Source organism: Phyllostomus hastatus, unplaced genomic scaffold, assembly GCF_019186645.2.
Source record: "Phyllostomus hastatus isolate PE091 unplaced genomic scaffold, TTU_PhHast_1.1 phas_scaffold_1674, whole genome shotgun sequence".
NCBI classification, from domain to species: Eukaryota; Metazoa; Chordata; class Mammalia; order Chiroptera; family Phyllostomidae; genus Phyllostomus; species Phyllostomus hastatus.
The window spans coordinates 27,170,634-27,190,895 of NW_025334011.1; the positions used below are offsets into that span (position 1 = coordinate 27,170,634).

The window sequence follows — 20,262 nt, forward strand, 5'->3', positions numbered from 1 at the left end:
GATAATTCTGATTAAAGGCTTGTCAATTCTGTGTATCTTTTCAAAGAACCAGCTCCTGGATTTATTGATCATTTTGATTGTTCTTTTAGCCTCTATGTCATTTACTTCTGCTCTGATCTTTATTATTTCTTTCTTTCTACTTGCTCTGGGCTTTGTTTCATGTTATTCTCCAGCTCTTGTAGTTGTAGTGCTAGGTTGTTTTGTGATAACTTTCTATTGCATAGATTAACCACTGTGCTCCCCTCCCCCATTTCTCTTCCATGACAGGAATGAGTTCATTGTAATTTCATAGTGTTTTTCTGGTAATTTTTATACAACTGTGAATTGCTTCTTTTGTGGCTTGTATATAGATGGTTTTTTAGGGTAGTTTTTGTTTGTTGGCTTTGAGTCACCAAATTTTGAGAGACTAGCAGTTGATTTTATCACCTAAATATGAGGATCTTTGTAGTTAGTGGAACAAGACAAGGATAGGTACATAACAATCAAAAGCTTAAATACTGATTTTCCTTTTCTTAAAAAATATTTTATTTATTTTTAGAAAGAGGAGGAGAAACACCAACATGAGAGAGAAACATCAACTGACTGCCTTTTGCATGCCCCCAATCCAAACATGGGCCTTGACTGGAAATGGAACTCGCAACCTTTTAGCCTATAGGACGACACTCAACCCACTGAGCTACACCAGTCAGGGCTTAAATACTGATTTTACTTTCTCCCCATCAAATTTAGTACTTGGTCCTAAACTAATGTATCTCTTACCATCTCAAACTAGTCTTACCAAATTTGGTCTTCTTCCTCATCTTGCTTCTTAATGACCATTTTATAAATATACTGGCCTTTCTTTTTTAAATTGTTTTGCCACAACCTCTAGGACTATACATGCATAGTTGAGGGAAGAGGGGAAGGAAAGCATATGTGTGGGAGCCGCTCAGGGTGGGTGCTGGCTGAGTGGAGAACAATGGCAATAAAGGTATGTGCTGCCGCCACTACTGCTAACATTGACTTCTATTGTTTGAACATTTTTTTTTATTTGACGAAATTTATTTATTTTTTAAATTTAAGTTATATTTTATTGCTAATGCTATTACAGTTGTCCCAAATTTTCCACCTTTGCCCCTATCCTCACGGACAGCCCCCCGTCCCCGTGGTGGTGTCTTTCAGACACTCTCTCAGATAATCCCCACATGGTCATCCGTATTCATGGGTTATACATATATGTTCTTTGGCTACTCTATTCCTTATGCTTTCCGTTACATCTCCATGACTATTCTGTAAATATAAATTTGTATTTCTTAATCCCTACACCCTCTTTGCCCATTCCCCTGACCCACCTCCCATCTGGCAATCATCAAAACATTCTCTGTATCTATGATTCTGTTTCTGTTCTGCTTGTTTATATTGTATTATAGATTCAATCATTGATAGATATGTATTTATTACTATTTTATTGTTCATATTTTTTATCTTTTTCTTAAAGAAGACCCTTTAACATTTTATATCATAATGGTGATGCTGAACTCCTTTAGGTGTTTCTTGTCTGGAAAGCTCTTTATCTGTCCTTCAATTCTAAATGATAGCTTTGTTGGATAGAGTAATCTTGGCTGTAGTTCCTTAATTTTCATGACTTTGAATATTTCTTGCCAGTCCCTTCTGGCCTGCAAAGTTTCTGTTCTGAAATCAGCAGACAGTCTTAGGGGAACTCACTTGCAGGTACTAACTGCTTTTCTCTTGCTACTTTAAGGTTCTCTCTTTATCTTTAGCCTTTGACATTTTAATTATGATGTGTCTTGGTGTGGTCCTCTTTGGGTCTATCTTATTTGGGACTTTCTGTGCTTCCTTGACTTGTATGTCTATTTCCTCCACCAAGTTTGGGAAGTTTTCTGTCAGTATATTATCAAATAGATTTCTGATTTCTTTCTGTCTCTCCTTCTAGCATCCCCATGATGCAAATGATGGTATGCTTAAAGTTGTCCTAAAGGATCCTTAAACAATCCTCCTGTTTTGGATTCTTTTTTCTCCTTGTTCTGATTGGATGTTTTTTGCTTCCTTGTGTTACAAATCTCTGATTTTATTCTTGGCTCCAACCCCTCTACTGGATTCTCTGTAATTTGTTCTTCATTTCAGTTAGTGTATCCTTCATTTCTGACTGGAACTTTTTTATGGTTTCCATGCTCTTTTTTATGCTGTTGAGGTCCTCACTAAGTTCACTGAGCATCCTTATAACCAGTGCTTTGAACTCTACATCTAATACATTGCTTGTCTCCATTTTGTTTAGTTCTCCTTCTTGAGTTTTGCTTCATTCCTTCATTTGGGCTATGCTTCTTTGTCTTCTTATATTGGAAGCCTTCCTGTGTTTATTTCCACATATTAGGTAGGTCTGCCTCCTCTACCTAATGTAGAGTGGCCTAATGTAGTAGGTGTCCTATAGGGTCCAGTGGCACAGCCTCTCCATTACCCAAGTGGGGAACTCAAGCTATGGCCTCCTTGTGGGCTGTGTACACCTCCCTCCTGCAACCAACCCTTGATTGCTTTGGCCAGTCATTTGGAGGGATTTACAAAGGCCCATCGGCTGCAAGGACTGGCAGTGACCACTGACTACCAACCTCCAGGCACTGTGGGGGATCAGCTGCACAGTGACCCACTCCCCAAAGCAGGACTTACTTCACCAGGGCTCTAGTGTGCAGTGAGTTCACCTCTTGAGTGTGTCACTTGTGGAGGTGGTTTGGTGGTGGTGCTCCAAAGTGGTCTGTAGATGTCCACTGAATGTGCAGGCTCTGTGGCCTCCTGGGGCCAAGGTCAGCCGCCCCCTGTGTTTTGTCCAGGGCCACCCAAATAAGCTACTAAGCAATCTGCAGGTAGCTGCTGCTTGTATTGGGCTTGGAGGTAGCCAGGGAGTTCAAGGTCTAAACCAAGGCCAAGCTGCTGCTACTTCAGGCCTGGGGCCGCTTAGCCATTGCCACAGGACACATTGAGGCCAGATGCTCTTTGTTTGAGAGAATTTAGGAAGTACTGAAGCAGGAGCAAAGACAAGCCAGTTGTATGGAAAAGTCAATGGAAACAGCCTGGATAGGCCCAAAAGATGAGTGTGGCAGAGCCTCAGCAAATCATGAGGGCAGGTAATCAGTGTTAGCCAGGTTGATGGAATCTCAGACATGACAGCCACCTGCCAGCTCTGTGGCTCTGTTGGGGGAATGCTCAGAAAAGAAATAATGGCCTCTGCCAGCATTTTGGTATGGAGAAAGCTGCCCCTGCAGCTCTCACCTTAATGCAAGACAATTCATTTCCTCCCCAGATGTCTCTGCTGCCTTTCAGGCTGCTGCTCCTGTGCTGGAACTCAGAAGGAGTTCATCCGAGTAAGTCCATGCATAGTCCCTTTAAAAGGAACTGCCTGAGACTCTAGCAATTTGTCTTCCACAGCCTCAGTCCCCACTGGTTTTTACAGCCAGAAGTTAGCACTTGACTTCCTGACACTGGAACCCTCAGCTAAAGGGCTTGGTGGGAAGTTTGGACCCATCATTCCCATGATATCCCCCCTGATTTTTATCCTCCACGTGTGGGTGTGGGACTAGCCCATTTCACATCTCCACTTCTACTAGTCTGGATGTAGGTTCTTTAATTCTATAGTTGTGGGACTACCATTCAACTTGATTTCTAATGGTTCTGAATGATGGTTGTTCCATAGTTTAGTTGTCATTTTGATGTGGTTGTGTGAAGAGACAAGCTGTGTTTACCTACACCACCATCTTCAACCTCTAAAAATGTTGTTTCAATAATTTTCAAAATGACTTCACTTTGAGTTTTCACCTACTGCACATGATGATCCTTTGAAGTAAGTAAGGTCCACATTTTTTTATGTGTATAGATAAAGAATCTCTAGGTCATCAATGCAAAGAAGGGGGAAGTGTCTGGTTTTGTCTCATTTTCTAGTCCATCACTGTTTACAGTATAAAGAAATGCTGCCTTAATAATAAAGTATGGCTTAGAATAAAGAGTGTGCTTCTAAACACAGTCCTAAAACCCAGAGGTCATGTGGTAAGTCAATTCAGAAACATCGAGGAATTGGCAGTGTCCAGTCAGTCATTCTACCAAGAATGACAGTCAAGTTCACCCATGGCAGGCCATGAGTACTATGTCACTATCACCTGCCCAAGTGATAGACATGAGAAGATGCTATTGATTATAAAACACTGCAATTTCAGAATTGCACATTTTAACAATCTAGAATCAATGAAATATAATAAAATAATTTTTCTTATTTTTCTAATAGTAATATTGCTGAAGAAAATATTATCAGCCTTTGATTGCTTAGCAGCTAAAGGCAAATGTGGTTCCTGTCTTAAGTGAAGCTTAGTTGAGGAAACAGATAAGAAATGCATTAACAATCAAACATTCTTTATTCTGGAGTTAGGGAACAACCAGAGAATACTTCTTTCAGAAGACAGTACTTAAGCTTAAGACATAAAAGGGTGAGAAAGGCAAGCTGGAATTCATGAAGGGAAGAGAGCTCCTAGCAGAGAGGAGTAGAATGTGGTATGAATATCCTAACGAAGGAAAGAATTTAGTGTATTCCAGAAATTCAAAGAATGATCATGTAGCTTGAACAGAGTGTTCTGCACATAACTGTTCTTTGAATTTAAACTAAAATATCTCCCAGTTTGGATTTAGAAGAATGTCTTGCCAGATATAGATGGCAACAGTATTAAAGTTCATAAATATTTAATCTTTTCATTAAGTGTCTTCTGCGCACTGGGATTGCTTTCAAGCAAAATCTTTTATTTTAAATCAGTACTCCATAAAAGTATTTGATGTTGATGAAGTTATATCCACATAATTATATACAGTTGATCCTCATTATGCATGGATTCTATGTTTATGACTTTGTCTACATGGTAAAATGTATGTGTAACCTCAAAATCACTTTCACAGTCATTCAGAGTGGCAAAAAATTTAAGTTGCTCAACCCAGACGTTTGCCGCTAAGTTCAAACAAGACGACCCTCTGTCTTGTTATTTCAACTGTCATTCTGTAAACAAGTATCATTTCAAAGGTCTATTTAGTGCCATGTTTTTCTTATTTTTTGCTTTTTGTTGGTGATTGTGCTGTTTAACATGACCCCCAAGCACAATGCTGAAGTACTGACTAGTGCTCCTAAGTGCAGAAAGGCTGAGATGTGCCTTACAGAAAAAAATTGTGTTAGATAAGCTTTATTCTGACATGATATATTGCTATTGGTCATGAGTTCTATGTTAATGAATCAACAATATATATTAAATGTCTTTAAACAGAAGCCCACATAAAGTATGATTATGTATTGATCTACTAATGAAAATGTTTGATCAAATCACAGAACCTAACTTTGTAGTTCCCTTAGAAGCAGTGGTTCAATTTTCACTGATTTAGTTTTGTGGCACCTTTGTAAGAACATAACCACCACAAATAATACAAATACCACTGTATATATATATGGGAAGAGATCATTAACATGTTAGGTTGCTGTGTAACAAGCCAGCTCAAAATTTAGTGGCTTAAAACAGCAACTGTTTATTAGCTCACGATTCTGTGAGTTGGCCTTTTTGGTTGGCTCAGCTGAACAATTCTTTTGCAGGACGTGGCTGGGCTTGGTTATACATTTGCAGTCAGCTGCTGATCAATGGCCTCAGTCATCTGTCCAATGATTCAGATGGGGCTCTGAGTCATGCACCTCTCATCATTCAGCAGATTCACTTGGCTCGCTCATATGAGGGTGGTTGCAAGTTTCTTCAAAGCAAGAAGAGGGCAAGTCCCAGTATGCAGGTGGTTTTCAAGCCTCTGCTATGTCACGTTTGCCAACTCTCACCCATTAGTCAGAGCAAGTTACATGGCCACCCCAGTGCAAATAGGCTCACTTCTAAGAGCAGCCCACAGAAAGGGCAGAGATGCAGGGAGGGAAAGAATTACTCTTCTTTTTGTACAGTCTAACCCATATATTAAGCAGTTTGCTGAATTATTTATATACTTTGTCTTACTGTTACCCCAAAACCAGAGAGGTAGCACTGTCTGTTAACCCAAATTGACATAAAGGGGAATTCAGAAAGATTAAGCAACCACATACATAGCCAGTAATTGGCAAAGGCAGATCACACACGTCCGAGTGATTGCGAAGTTTTTATTTTTTTCTCCACTATTTTGTCTTCTGATAGATGAATAGCTAGTTCACCCAGTTTGTCTAGTTATGGATGGAAAAAAACAGCAGTAAGTTTAGTTTCATAAATACATGAAAGAAACAACTGCTTGGAAAAGTCTCTTAAAAAAGAAACTATGCCCTATGCAAAGTCTTACGATTATAGTGAGTTTGAGAAAATCATGGTAGTAGTGATTTATGAATGTGTGGTGCTTGATTATGAATTTGATTTGCACAAAGGGCTTACATCCTGGATGTGGAATCCCAGTTGTAATAGAATTTTTCTGAAAGACTTAAAGGAAGATGATTAAAATATTAGAGATACTGACATTGTCTGAAGAGATCTCCTTGTATTTATTTCTTTTTAAAAAATCCACAGTATTACCATAGCTAGGTCCGATTATGCTGTTGTAATCATAGTTGAACTGAGAAGGGTGATTAACGATAGCAATTTATTGTATCTGAGGAGGAGAGAAAATAGGAGATGTTGTCGTTATCATAAATCATATCATAAATAACCAAAAAGAAGCACTCAGAATGCTTGTGTGGTGTCAGCAGCCAGCCCTTTCAGGCACGTTAGCCCAGGATGTAGCCATAGAAACCCCAAAGTCATATTGTTATCTTACTCTTGCTGCAGTTATGTGATACAACAGTATTAACATATAGATTAGGCCATTTATAATACTAGGTGTCATTTCAGGTTGGCTTGCTTTATATAGCATTTTAGTTTTTATTGTGCAGGATGTTAGTGAAGTAGTGCTTTTTTATAAGTCTGTATATGTAAGTAGTATGACACATCATCATCTTCACTCTGCTATTAATTTATTGTTATTGATCCGTTGTACTGTACAAATTGTCATTGCCTGATTGTCTTGTCTTTGCTAGTAATTCCACTTTTTAAGTAAATAGGTTTACTTAAAAAATATCTACCCACTTCTGCATGTTGAGTTGTGTTTTAAGGATCTGGTTATTGTTACATTATAGACAGGACAATTTAAAATACATTTTATGAGGGGGTTTAGATGGTATCAAAAATTTTTAGCCTTATTTGGAACTCAAAGATTAAATGTTGAAATGGATTGGTTGTTTATGTACGTCTCACATACACATAGTGTCTGCCTGTGTTCCAGCTGCCCCAGACCTTCCCTCCTCACAGTGGCTTCCAGCTGAGCAGCACCTCCTGGCAGCGTACTGTGTTTTCAACTACCTTTTTTGTTATGTCTGATAGTCTTTTCTTTAGTTTATCTCTCTTTTCTCACATTTGATTATATTCACTCCAAAAAAAGCCATGTGACACAATCAACGATATTTCCTGGAAATCACATTAAATCCTCAATATTCCATCAAATTACTACACTTAACCTTTTATTTTCTTAGAGTCTCCTTACCTCAAAAAGTAGGATAGTGTCTTTCATTTGTTAGCTTTATAGCCTTAAATATATTTTGGTGGCATGCTTTTTTAAAGTATATTTTATTGATTATGCTATTACAATTGTCCCTTTATCCCCTCCCCCACCTTGCATGCTCCCTCCCTCCAACATTCCCCCATGCCCCACCTTAGTTCATGTCCATGGATCATACATATAAGTTCTTTGGCTTCTCCATTTCTTATACTGTTCTTCACCCTCCCCCTGTCTATTTTGTACCTACCAATTATGCTTCTTATTCCCTGTACCTTTTCCCCCTTTCTCCCTCCTCCCCCTCCCTGCTTGTAACCCTCCATGTGATCTCCATTTCTGTGATTCTGTTCCTGTTCTAGTTGTTTGCTTAGTTTGTTTTTGTTTTTGTTTTTTAGGTTCAGTTGTTGATAGTTGTGACTTCGTTATCATTTTACTCTTCACAGTTTTGATCTTTTTCTTAGATAAGTCTCTTTAACATTTCATATAATAAGGGCTTGGTGATGATGAACTTCTTTAACTTGACCTTATCTGAGAAGTACTTTATCTTCCCTTCCATTCTAAATGATAGTTTTGCTAGATAGAGTAGTCTTAGATGTAGGTCCTTGCCTTTCATGACTTTGAATACTTTCCAGCTCCTTCTTGCCTGTAAGGTACTTTTGAGAAATCAGCTGATAGTTTCATGGAACTCCTTTATGGGAAACTGTCTCTTCTTCTCTTGCTGCTTTTAAGATTCTTTCCTTATCTTTAATCTCGGGTAATTTAATTATGATGGTCTTGGTTGTTCCTCCTTGGGTCCAACTTCTTTAGGACTCTTTCAGCTTCCTGGACTTGCATGTCTAGTTACTTCACCAGGTTGGGGAAGTTTTCCTTCATTATTTTTTAAAATAAGTTTTCAGTTTCTTGCTCTTCCTCTTTTCCTTCCGGCATCCCTTTGTTTGGATGTTGAGGCATTTAAAGTTATCCCAGAGGTTCCTAAGCCTCTCCTCATTTTTTGAATTTTTGTTTCTTCATTCTGTTCTGGTTGAATGTTTATTTATTCCTTCTGTTTGAAGTCATTGATTTGAGTCTCAGGTTCCTTCCCTTCACTGTTGGTTCCCTGTATATTTTCTTTTATTTCACTTTGCATAGCCTTCACTTTTTCCTCTATTTTGCATCTGTAGTCATTCATTTCTGTGAGCATCCTGATTACCAGTGTTTTGAACTCTGCATCTGATAGATTGGCTGTCTCCTTGTTGCTTAGTTCTTTTTCTGGAGTTTTGATCTTGTTCTTTCATTTGGGCCATACTTCTTTGTCTTGGCACACCAGTCTGGATGAATGTTTCTCCTTTAACTCCTTGATTGTCGGACTTCCATACAGTTCGACTTTTGGAAATTCTGGTTGTTTTTTTGTTTTTGAATTGGTTGTTGTCCTTCTTTTGGTTGTGTGAGGGAGCAAAGCGTATCTACCTACATCTCCATCTTGGCCGGCTAGTTCCGGTGGTAGACTTTTAAAGATAGTGCCTTTATCCAAGATATAAATCAAGTGGTCAAAATGTCAAGCATTGTCGCACATAGTCAGTGAGTCATCTGGGGACAGAAAAAACTCTGCCATGCCCTTTAGGTCAGCCCACATGCATGGTCAACTGCATGTAGAGATAGCCCTAATAACGGAGCTCTTAAAAGTAAGAGGTGAGATCTCAATACTTACATTTTGCTGACGAGTAAACTTAAGTCTGGGAGAGTAAATTTAGGGCTGTGTTACATTGCATCATGACACTGGTAACAGATCTTGAATGTAGTTTCAGTCTAGTTCCCTTTCTAGTGGACATTGTGATTTCTGTCTTACTCCTGGGTGTGGCTACATATGTACTTTGTAACTATCCCTGGCACAATACTTAAACTGATAGCCACAAAATGCAGTTGATTCTTAAGGATAGTAAATCGTGTCTTACTCGACTTTATTTTCTTTGGATCTAACATAGTGCTTGCCACAGTGGTATTCAGAAGACATTCAGTGGATGGACAGAGGAGTAAGGAGTGAGTGAGCATCAGTAGTATTGAGTCACTTCAAGGAACTGGTTGCAGTAACTATATCTAATATCCAGACAAGTTAGAATGGTGTTTCGGGGGGAAAATATTTTAAATAAATTCTTTCATACTTGTTAATAAAACAATGGGATCCATAAACTTAAAGGAAAATTTGTGTCATCATTTGCTAGAAATTAATTTCTGCATATGTATTTCGAAAAAAGAATCAGAAAAAATCTTACTTTACGTACATTTAATTTTGAATGAAATATATGCAGATAGCATTTCGTTGTCCCAATATTTAAGGTTTAAAAACACAAGTGTGTTTTTTGCTTAGTTTAAGATCATGCTACTGAATTTTAAAGTTGCACACATCTGTGCAGTTAATGAGATAAAAAGCTTTCATGCCGTATGTAAGCAATTTCCTTTTTTTCCCTAATATCCATGAGCGTTTTAGATTATAGTGTTTCTTTAAAGGCATGCACTATTGTAATTCAAAAGATATTTTGTTCTAAGTTAGTATTTATAGTAGCTTAGAATTAACCCCTAAAAAATCCTTTTGGTGTGTGCAGACCTTATTGCCTTGTTTTGTTTTTATTCGAGAAGTTTGGTAAAGAAGCATATTTTTCTCATTACTCTGAGGAATATAGCTGTTTGGATTATTAATTTGTGTCATTTGAATGAAGGAAAATTAGAATGGACTTTGTAGTGTCTCCTCTTTTTCATCAACATCTACAAAATTTTTAAAAGATGTACATTAATATGGATCCATTTTATTCCTTATATATAACTAAAAAAAGAATTTCGACAATTGTTCTGCAGTCACACACTGAAGGAAAATGTTAATGTGGTAGATCTGGATACAGGATACTCATGACTTCTTATTGTATTCTTACACCTTTTTTATATGTTTGAAATTACATCAAATTAAAAAGTTAACATAATTTTACAGTCAGATGTAGACTTAGAATCATTGCTTGTTTAGATGTCTTCTGTAATTCCCCCTTTTTTCATATATTATGATAAGGTATTCTGCTACCAATAAAATATCTGTGGTAATACACACTTATATTATTTCACATTGTATCCCTTTTATAACAAATGCGAAAGCATACCATATATGCAAAACATTTAGCAGACTGATTTTTTAATGTAGCAGCTTTTTCCTTTCATTAAATTATAGCATTCATGTTTTAGTGAATTTATATGACAAATAGGTTGTTGATAGTAGACATGAACCTCTACTAGGAAGCAGGAGGTTAACATTTTTTTTTTTATAATAGGGGTTCCTACACTGTTAAGTGAGGTTCTTCATAGTTTTGTTTGGTTGGTTGATTTTTGCTTGTCTTTTTTCTCCTAGAAGTAAAGGAATTATATCATAATTTATGGTATTCTTTGGTGATTGACAGTGCTAATAATTACTTCAAGCAAATATCATCACTTTAATGAATTCTCAACAAAGGATAAATCAAAAGCCTTACAACTGTTGACTTTGGCCAAATGTTAACACAAGCAGAAAAGGGAATACTAGTTTTGTAAATAATTCCTTACTATACTTTTAGCAGCATGAGCATTAACACTTATCCAGAAGTAGCTTCCTTACTAGAATATCTGTTATCCTAAAAAGTCTCCCCACAACTCCAGCTGCTTTCACCACAAGGAAGAATTACTAGGGTAGTCGGCCGAGGTTATAGCCACTTGACCTGCAGATGCTAACTCTGGACATGCTCTTGTTATATGGTTCAAGAGAGATTAGAGTGAAGAGAAGTTTTATTTTGTTTTTTGTTTAATCTTCTCAAAAAGGATTGCAAGGTTAACTTTATTTTGCAATGTATATTTCTATAATTGACCAGCATTACTTAATAATTTGAATACTTGTTGAACTCTAATTAGCAGTTAATCTTCACTGTACTTTCAAGATGAATGATACTAATGTCCTCATCTTCTGAATCAAAAAAGTAAAGCACTAAGAAGTTGAGAAACCTAATCTTAAAACTAGTAGTTTTCCTTGAACTTGTTTTTCCCCAATATTTTTTTATCACATATATGCAGAAGAGTTCTGTCCTCCAGCTTCCAAATACCAAAATAGTAGAAAATGAGTTAGTTCTATGGAAGTAAACATCTTTAAAATACTCATATCAGAATGTCACACTTCTGACTTTGGATAACAGGTGTTATTCTTATGTCTGTATTTGTGTTAAATTAGAAATGGCTTATGACTCATTTTCTTACTATTTTTGTAACTTTATGTAATAATACTTCAAGATCAAGTATCTTATAATATTAAACATGTTAACCAAGTTACATGCTATTTTATAGTAATACTCTGTGGATGAGTACAGAAAAATGTTAAAACACTTTAAAGATATTTTGTAGGTGATCGGTAAATGGTGCTTATTATAATAGACATACATGCAAAGAATATTTTATTACCATTCAGCTGTTACCAAACTGAACCTAACCATCAAGTTGGGGTTTGGGAGACCTTAAAGGACAAACCATTCAATAGCCTCCACATGTTTACTTTATTCCAAACTCTTAGAACATAGAATTAAAATTATTCATGAAATGAAAAGCTAGACACTCACTTGTATAATCTTCAAGCCTATTTTTCAACACCCATAAGCTAGATTAGTTGTATTCATTTGTTGGAATTTTGTAGTATTTTATTTATTTATTTTTAGAGAGAGGGGAAGGGAGGGAGAAAGAGAGCGAGAGAAACATCAATGTGTGGTTGCCTCTCATGTGCTCCCCACCGGGTACCTGGCCTACAACTCAGGCATGTGCCCCAAGTGGGAATCAAACCGGTGACCCTTTGGTTCGCAGGCTGGCACTCAACCCACTGAGCCATACCAGCCAGGGCGAATTTTGTAGTATTTTAAAAATTAAAATATATTAATTCAAGGGGAAAATTTTCATACCAAGAGAATGGATTAATAAGCATACTACAATTTTACAACAGTGAAAATGAATGAACTACAGATACCTGCTTCAACAACATGGGTGGATCTTAGAAACATATGTTGGTTGAAAAAAGCTAAAGAACCCCCTCTGACTGGCATAGCTCAGTGGATTGAGTGAGGGCTGCGAACCAAAGTGTCGCAGGTTCGATTCCCAGCCAGGGTACATGCCTGGGTTGCAGGTTATAACCCCCAGCAACCACACATTGATGTTTCTCTCTCTCTCTATCTCCCTCCCTTCCCTCTCTAAAAATAAATAAATTAAATCTTTAAAAAAATTTTTCAAAAAAAAAATTAAAAAAGAATATTAAATCACTAAAAAAAAAACTAAAGAACATTATAGTATGATGCCACTTATAAAAAGTTCAAAAAGAAGCAAATTAGATACAAATGTGTTATAACTGTAAAGAAACCAAGGGAATGATGAATATTAAAATCAAGACAGTAGTTACCTTGTCGTACATAGAGAGGGCAAAGAATGAATCAGAGAGGAACTAAGGGTGTTGCAACGTTCTGTTTACCAAGTTAGGTAGCAGTGTCTCAGGTATTCATTCATTATTATGCTTTATGCCTTTCATAAACTTTGCTTATACTCTCTGGTATGTATCAGATAATTTCTTATTCTGAAAATTGATATAAGTATCTCCACACTTTTCCTGTTCTTATTAAAATTTAAGGCTTTCTCTTCCAGCAAAATTCTTGTTTCATTTCGATGAATTTTTATGCTACAAGTGAAGCTTTCTTACAAAATTCTTCAACATAAAAAGTAACTGTAAACTAAACTAATCAAAATAAGAAACATTTGTATTTTTAAGTATTCCTAAAATCAGCACTTGTAATAGTAATAGTTCAGTTTAATAATGCACTTCTATTCATCTAAACCATGTAAAGCTTCTAGATGTATCCAAGTTCGCAGCAGGGACTTGAAATAAACAAAAAATGAAAATGAACAATACAAATAACAACAGAATAACCCCTCCTAGCTTGTGGAGACCCACTTTGAATCAAGCTTTATGTTTATTATTTTTCATTTAAATGAGAACAACCACCATTTGTTTTTCTGAGGTACATTAACTCCAAACAATGAGTGAACCAATCTGTTCTCTGAAGTATTTGCAGGAGAGCCGTATAGTTTTTCCTAGCCCAGCCTGCATACCTCCTGTATCTTGTGGTCATCTTGCCAGTTCCAATTTGAAAGAATTGCACACTGCGTAGAAAATTCAAAATTTCAAGTTGCCCAAGCTGTAAAACAGACCTTCCATCTGGAAGATCTAGCACTGTCTTAACTAGTAGTTCCGGGAGTTCCTTTTCTAGGGACTGCTTGTATTAGAGCCGGTTCCCTCTGCTCTCCTAAGGCCTTCGCCAAGGCCTGCTTTGGGGCCTCACTCAAGATCAGAGCTGGTCTTGATCCTCTAGAGATTAACCTCCAGAGTAAGAACAAAGTGTAATTTAACATATTTTAATGGTCTGCTGTGCTGCCTTTTGAAATCTTCCTCCTTCTGCCTTGGCATCACCAAGATTTATGAATCTCTGGGTAAGAGGGTAGGAGGATGTTTTTTGGGATTTAGAAATATAACAGTAAGTATTCTAAAATGTTTCATTCACTGGAGAATGCCCTAATTTTTGTGTGTGTGTGTTTACCTTTTAGCAGTTGAGTAGATTTGAAGTTTATCTTGTTTTTCTGGTAAGAATAGGGACTGAAAGAAGTGTTCAAATTATCTAAACAGGGTGGGTCTAGCAAACCTTTCCATAAAGGACCAGTGTCCTTTCTTTGTTACGTGTATAACTAAGCCAAAGTGGGAGGGGCATTTCTAGTTGCTAGCAAAAATTGTCACAGAAGAAGGAACATTTGATTGGAAGCTAAGAAGAGATAGTCACCAAAGTGTAAGAGAGAGGGCAGAGAATTCCAGGCAATGGGAAGTAGTTGCCCATGCAGAGTCACAGAGGTGAGACTGCAAACCAGTTCACATGGCTGAAATAGATAGAGTGAAAGGGGAGGTTTAATTACTGGGCTGGATGATGGAGCATCTTTAGGTCATGCTGGGGAAATTAGATTTTTGTACTTTAGAATAGTAGCTTTCAACCTGTGTTAGCTTCACAACAAAAGCTTTTTTGGAAGCTTAGCATGTAAAATAGATAACCTGAGGAGTAACTATTCGATTTAACAGAGATTAGGGACCCAGTCTCTACTGTGTAGTAACTTCAAAAGGGTTCCACAAAACCCTCGGGCTCCAGCCTTTTGCGAACTACTACTGCAAGGACCAGTGAAGTGTTTTAAAATGGGAAATCCTGTATTCAGATTTGTGTTTTCAGAAGGTCACGGTAAGGCAATGTGAAAGATGGTTCTGAGGCAGGTGGACTGAAGGCAAAAAGACCAGTCAGTAGGCTCTTGTAGTAATATAGAGAAGAGGTGCTGAGGATTTGAACTAATAGTAGAAGTGAAGACAGCACATTAAAGGAAATGCAGTAGGTTAAAGTATTTTGTAATTTAAGAAATTATAAAATACTGCCAAACAAGGAGGAAATATAGTAGAAAATTGTGTTTACAGTCAGATGTGGAGAAAGAGGGGAAAGTAGTCTGCAAAGGTATTTCTGACTTGGGTAAAGGGACAGATGATAATATCATTTGCAAGAACCAGTAGCCATAATTGTATCTTAAATGTGTCATGATTTTTATAGCTCACAAAGTATTTTTATATACATTAAGTATTTTCACATACACTTTCATATTCAATACATTGTCATTTATTCCCTAGTCACTTCTTAGTGCTCTTGTGGCATAATTTCTGCTGAGCCTCCTTTGACATCTCCCGATCTCCCAGGTATTCTCTTAGTTCTTCTTCCCCTTGTCTTATATATAGGTATTCCTCAGGGTGTCCGGACCCCTGACTACTTCTTATCTCTCCCTTGCTTATACTATCCATTATTGTGATTTAATTTATGTAAGCAAAGGTCTCTCTCTCTCTCTCTCTCTCTCTCTCTCTCTCTCTCTCTCTGTCTCACACACACTTGCGCGCTCACACGCGCACGCACGCGCGCACACACACACACACACACACACACTCCTGTTTCCTGAACTGCAGGATATTTTCAGCTCCTGGTTAGACATCACTAACTGCTCATCAGATGCTATGTATACAGATTGAATTAATTACAATAATTTTCCTTCTCTATTTTCTGTTTCTGTTAAGGACTGTATTTCTCACTCACTAGTACTCAAACCTTGAAGTTGTGTTTGAATTACTCCTCCACTCTTATAGCTAATCATTTATCAGATTCTGTTCATTCCATCTTCAAAATATGACCTCCCTCTATTGCCTCCTATTGATTACCACTATTTTACTTCAGATCCTTATTGTCACTTACCTACATCATTTCAATAATCCCTAACTTGTTGTCTCTCCATTAGTTGTTACCTCCCATCCATCATATATGTTCTTGCCACAATAATTTTGCCAACTTATACCCTGGTTATTTCCCTTGCCTAAAAATCTTCACTAAGTCCAAACTACCAGTAAAGATTATGTTTGTTTTTCTGGAATTCAAAACTTCTAGAATCTAGATACAACTTTAGTAAACTTACTTTCAGTTATTCCCAATCTTATACCAAACTTTCCAAACAAATTATCCCCTGGTTCCTACACACTTCCTGTGTTACACCTCCATCTCTTTGTGATCTGTTTCTGCACTTCATCATTCCCAACCACCGAAAATAAAAAATGCTATGTAATTAGTAAAAATCTTTGACATTGCTGTCATCTCTCCTTTGAACTGCTATAGCACTTTATTTGTGTCATGGTACTTCTCCTTTCCTATGTGCTATACACATACTCTGTGTCCTCTGCTAAACTACAAGCTCTCTTGGGTTATGATTTATTTCTAATTTATTCCAGTAGCTCTTTCAGCCTTTATCATTGTGCATTCTGCATGGTATATGCTTAGTTAATAGGTGTAGAAAGAAATGATCCAATCTTACAGCAAATCAGTCAAGTAAGTAGGGCAAGTAACATTAGCCTCTTTTGAAAGGTCAGGAAAAAGGCTCAAAGAGGTTAAGAGAGTGCTTCAGGCCTGTTGCTCTGCAGTGCCAGAACGCCAGCTGAAACACCATCTCTCTAATACCACAGCCAGTATGTATTCCACTGCACCACACTGCCTCTCCAAGTGGCTGACATAAAGCACGCAAAATAGAAGACAAGTAGTATATGAATTGTGTCCACGTTGGAGGTTTGCATTTCCAAAATCTAAAAATTAAAATTTGTTACAAAAGGCATAAAAACTGTATGCCTTTTTGTCATTTCTGAGAAGAGTAGTCGTATAATAACCAATACCTTGAATTTTAGAAGTGTGTGTGTGTGCATGTGCACACGAGGAAGAGGAAAAGAGAAAGATGGCATTTACTCAGGTTAGGAAAAGAATTAATAAAGGGGAGCAGATGATAATCAAGAAATACTTAGCAAACTCTAGATTCTGAAAGCAAGGCCAAACCATTTCAGAAGAAAACAACCATTTGTGTTTGCTTTCACAGTTTGCCAGCCTTCAGAGAATGAAGGCATGCAAAATTGGAAGATCCTTGAAAACGTAATCACTTTATTTTCTAAACAATGTCAAGAATTTTCTTTTTTTTTTCCTAGAGATGATGTTAGTTTTTTCTTTCCTAGAAATCATTACTTTTATTTGTTAGAATGTTTTTTTAATATTCCAATAACACTTCTTTCTTCTTCCTTCACTAGAAGAAGAAGAAGAGCAGGTGCCCACTGACGGGGGGACATCAGCAGAAGCCATGCAAGTTCCCTTGGAAGAAGACGATGAACTGGAGGAGGAGGAAATTATTAATGATGAGAATTTCCTGAGTAAGAGACCATTAGATAGTCCTGAGGCTGAAGAAATGCCTGCCATCAAGAGACCACGACTAATAAGCACTAAAGGAGACACCCTGGATGTAGTATTATTGGAAGCTCGAGAACCACTCAGCTCAATCAATACCCAAAAGATTCCACCAATGCTTTCTCCAGTCCATGTACAGGACAATACAGACCTCGCACCTCCGTCACCCGAGCCACCAATGTTAGCTCCAGTTGCAAAATCACAAATACCAGCCGCAAAACCCCTAGAAACAAAGTCTTTTACACCTAAAACAAAGACTAAAACTAGTTCTCCAGGACAGAAGACTAAATCACCTAAAATGACTCAGTCACCAGCAATGGTCGGAAGTCCTATTCGGTCACCAAAAACTATATCCAAAGAAAAGAAATCCCCTGGACGTTCTAAGAGCCCCAAAAGCCCCAAGAGTCCCAAGGTTATAACCCACATTCCCCAAGTACCTGTCAGACCTGAAACACCAAATAGGACTCCTTCAGCTACAATATGTGAAAAAATCAGTAAAGAGACCTTTCAGGTAAAACAAATACAAACGCCACCTGAGGCCGGGAAGCTGAACAATGAGAACCTACCCAGAAAGCCTGTTGTGATGGACAAAACGATCGATGACTCTATTGACGCTGTGATTGCTCGGGCTTGTGCCGAGCGAGAGCCAGACCCTTTTGAGTTTTCTTCTGGATCAGAATCAGAAGGAGACATTTTTACCAGCCCTAAGCGAATTTCAGGTTCAGAATGTATAACTCCAAAAGCTTCCACTTCCTTGAACAATTTCACTAAGTCAGGATCTACTCCTCTGCCTCTTTCAGGTGGAACATCAAGTTCTGATAATTCCTGGACAATGGACGCCTCCATTGATGAGGTGGTACGGAAAGCAAAAATGGGAACTGCTTCCAATGTGCCCCCCAGCTTTCCTTACCTCTCCTCTCCCTCAGTCTCTCCCCCCACACCTGAACCTCTGCACAAGCTGTATGAGGAGAAAACCAAACTGCCTTCCTCAGTGGATGTCAAAAAGAAGTTGAAAAAGGAACTGAGGACCAAAATGAAAAAGAAAGAGAAGCAGAGAGATAGGGAGCGGGAGAGAGACAAAAGCAAGGACAAGAGTAAAGAGAAGGATAAAGTTAAAGAGAAAGAAAGAGAAAAGGAGGCCAGCAAGGAAACCAAGTACCCATGGAAGGAATTCCTGAAAGATGAAGAGTCAGATCTCTATAAGTTTAAAATGAAAGAATTTGAAGAGGTTGATTCCAAAGTGAGATTGAAAGATGGACTTGTGAGAAAGGAGAAAGAGAAGCATAAAGATAAGAAGAAAGATAGAGAAAAAGGCAAAAAAGATAAAGATAAGCGAGACAAAGACAAAGTTAAAGATAAGGGTCGAGAGGAGAAGGTGAAAGTGGTGCCAGCTCCCCTGGTGCTGCCGCCCAAGGACATGGCTCTGCCCTTATTCAGCCCTGCTGCGGCCGTGAGGATCCCAACCATGCTGCCCTCTTTGTCACCCATGCTTCCTGAAAAACTGTTTGAAGAGAAAGAGAAACCTAAGGAGAAAGAAAGGAAAAAGGACAAAAAGGAGAAGAAGAAAAAGAAAGAGAAAGAGAAGGAGAAGGAGAAGAAAGAGAAGGAAAGGGAAAAAGAGAAGAGGGAGAGAGAGAAGAGAGAAAAAGAAAAGGAGAAACACAAGCATGAAAAAGTAAGCAGTTTCTCATTTTCAGCACTATCTGAACAAAGTGCTATTGAAAAATACAGGTAAACAAAGCCAGCCATTATATCTGTATTTTATATGCAAATTACCCATAATGTCCCTGGAAATGTGCTTGTAATGGGGTTACAAAATTTAATTCTAATTCTAAAACCCAAAAACTTGTGATCAAGGCCCCCACCCCCACATACCAGAAAGTGTTAAAAATTCATAGCCTAAGAGGATTCTAATTACAAACTATAAACTCTATTAACTGTATACTTTTTTTAAAATCTGTAACCTTAAGATGTGAATATTTTTGTAATTATTGTCTACTACATACTATTTTGTACCCAAACATTAAATACCCAAAAAAGACAGCATTCATTTCTCTAAAAGCATGCAAAACTACAACACTATTTTAAGAGGATAGCAAAGCTCAAGGAGTCCTTCCTTACTCGCTGATTTTTTAATGAGCCATTTAATAAGATTAGAACATGTTTCTTAGTATCTAGGCTGACCTGCCAGCCTGGATGATGAGCAAAATATAATTCCAAATATTTTGCAATGTAAGTAAACCAGGCTTCCATAGAATACAGCCAAAGAAACTGATATATACCCTATAGTTTTGTAGAAACTAGGAACTCGGTCCTTTGGGCTGAGGATATGACCTCTGCTTTAATGGGTTTGCTCTTCAGTCCCTGGTTCTTTGGATTAAGTTTAACTTTGTTCATCAGTGTCTGACCATTCATTGTGCCATACACACAGATCCTCAAAGATCCTTTCCCTGCCCTGCAGCAGCAAACCTCCCTGAGGCTGACTATAAAATAATACACAGTGGATTAACCCACATAATGAAGTATGATATATTTGACCTGTAGCAGATCTATTACCAACACTTTTACAATGTTTTTTATTTCAGTGTTACTTAGAGGAATTAGTTTAGCTGACAAGAAGTGATGACAGCTCTCACATTTTTCTGCCTAACTTTATTTTCTCTAATAAATAACTCTTGGCTATTCTAAAATGTGAAGTAGTAGAATGGAAATTCTGATATTAATAATTGAACATTGTCAAGTTAACAAGACACAGAAATTCAACTTTTATTTCGACTTAAAAAGTTATTTTATCATTATGTTATCTTTATGTAGTATCTGACATTTCCACATACCTCTGTTCTTCTCCTAA

At 37.5% G+C, this 20,262-nt stretch overlaps 1 protein-coding gene across 1 annotated transcript in view; it reads left to right on the plus strand.

The window, feature by feature from the left end:
- TAF3 (TATA-box binding protein associated factor 3) overlaps positions 1-20,262 on the plus strand; it is a 168,806-nt gene that overhangs the window by 104,611 nt on the left and 43,933 nt on the right. Inside the window, exon 3 of the mRNA XM_045858073.1 lies at positions 17,258-19,086. Within this exon, the coding sequence (XP_045714029.1) occupies positions 17,258-19,086 (1,829 nt within the window). The remainder of the gene's footprint in view (positions 1-17,257; positions 19,087-20,262) is intronic.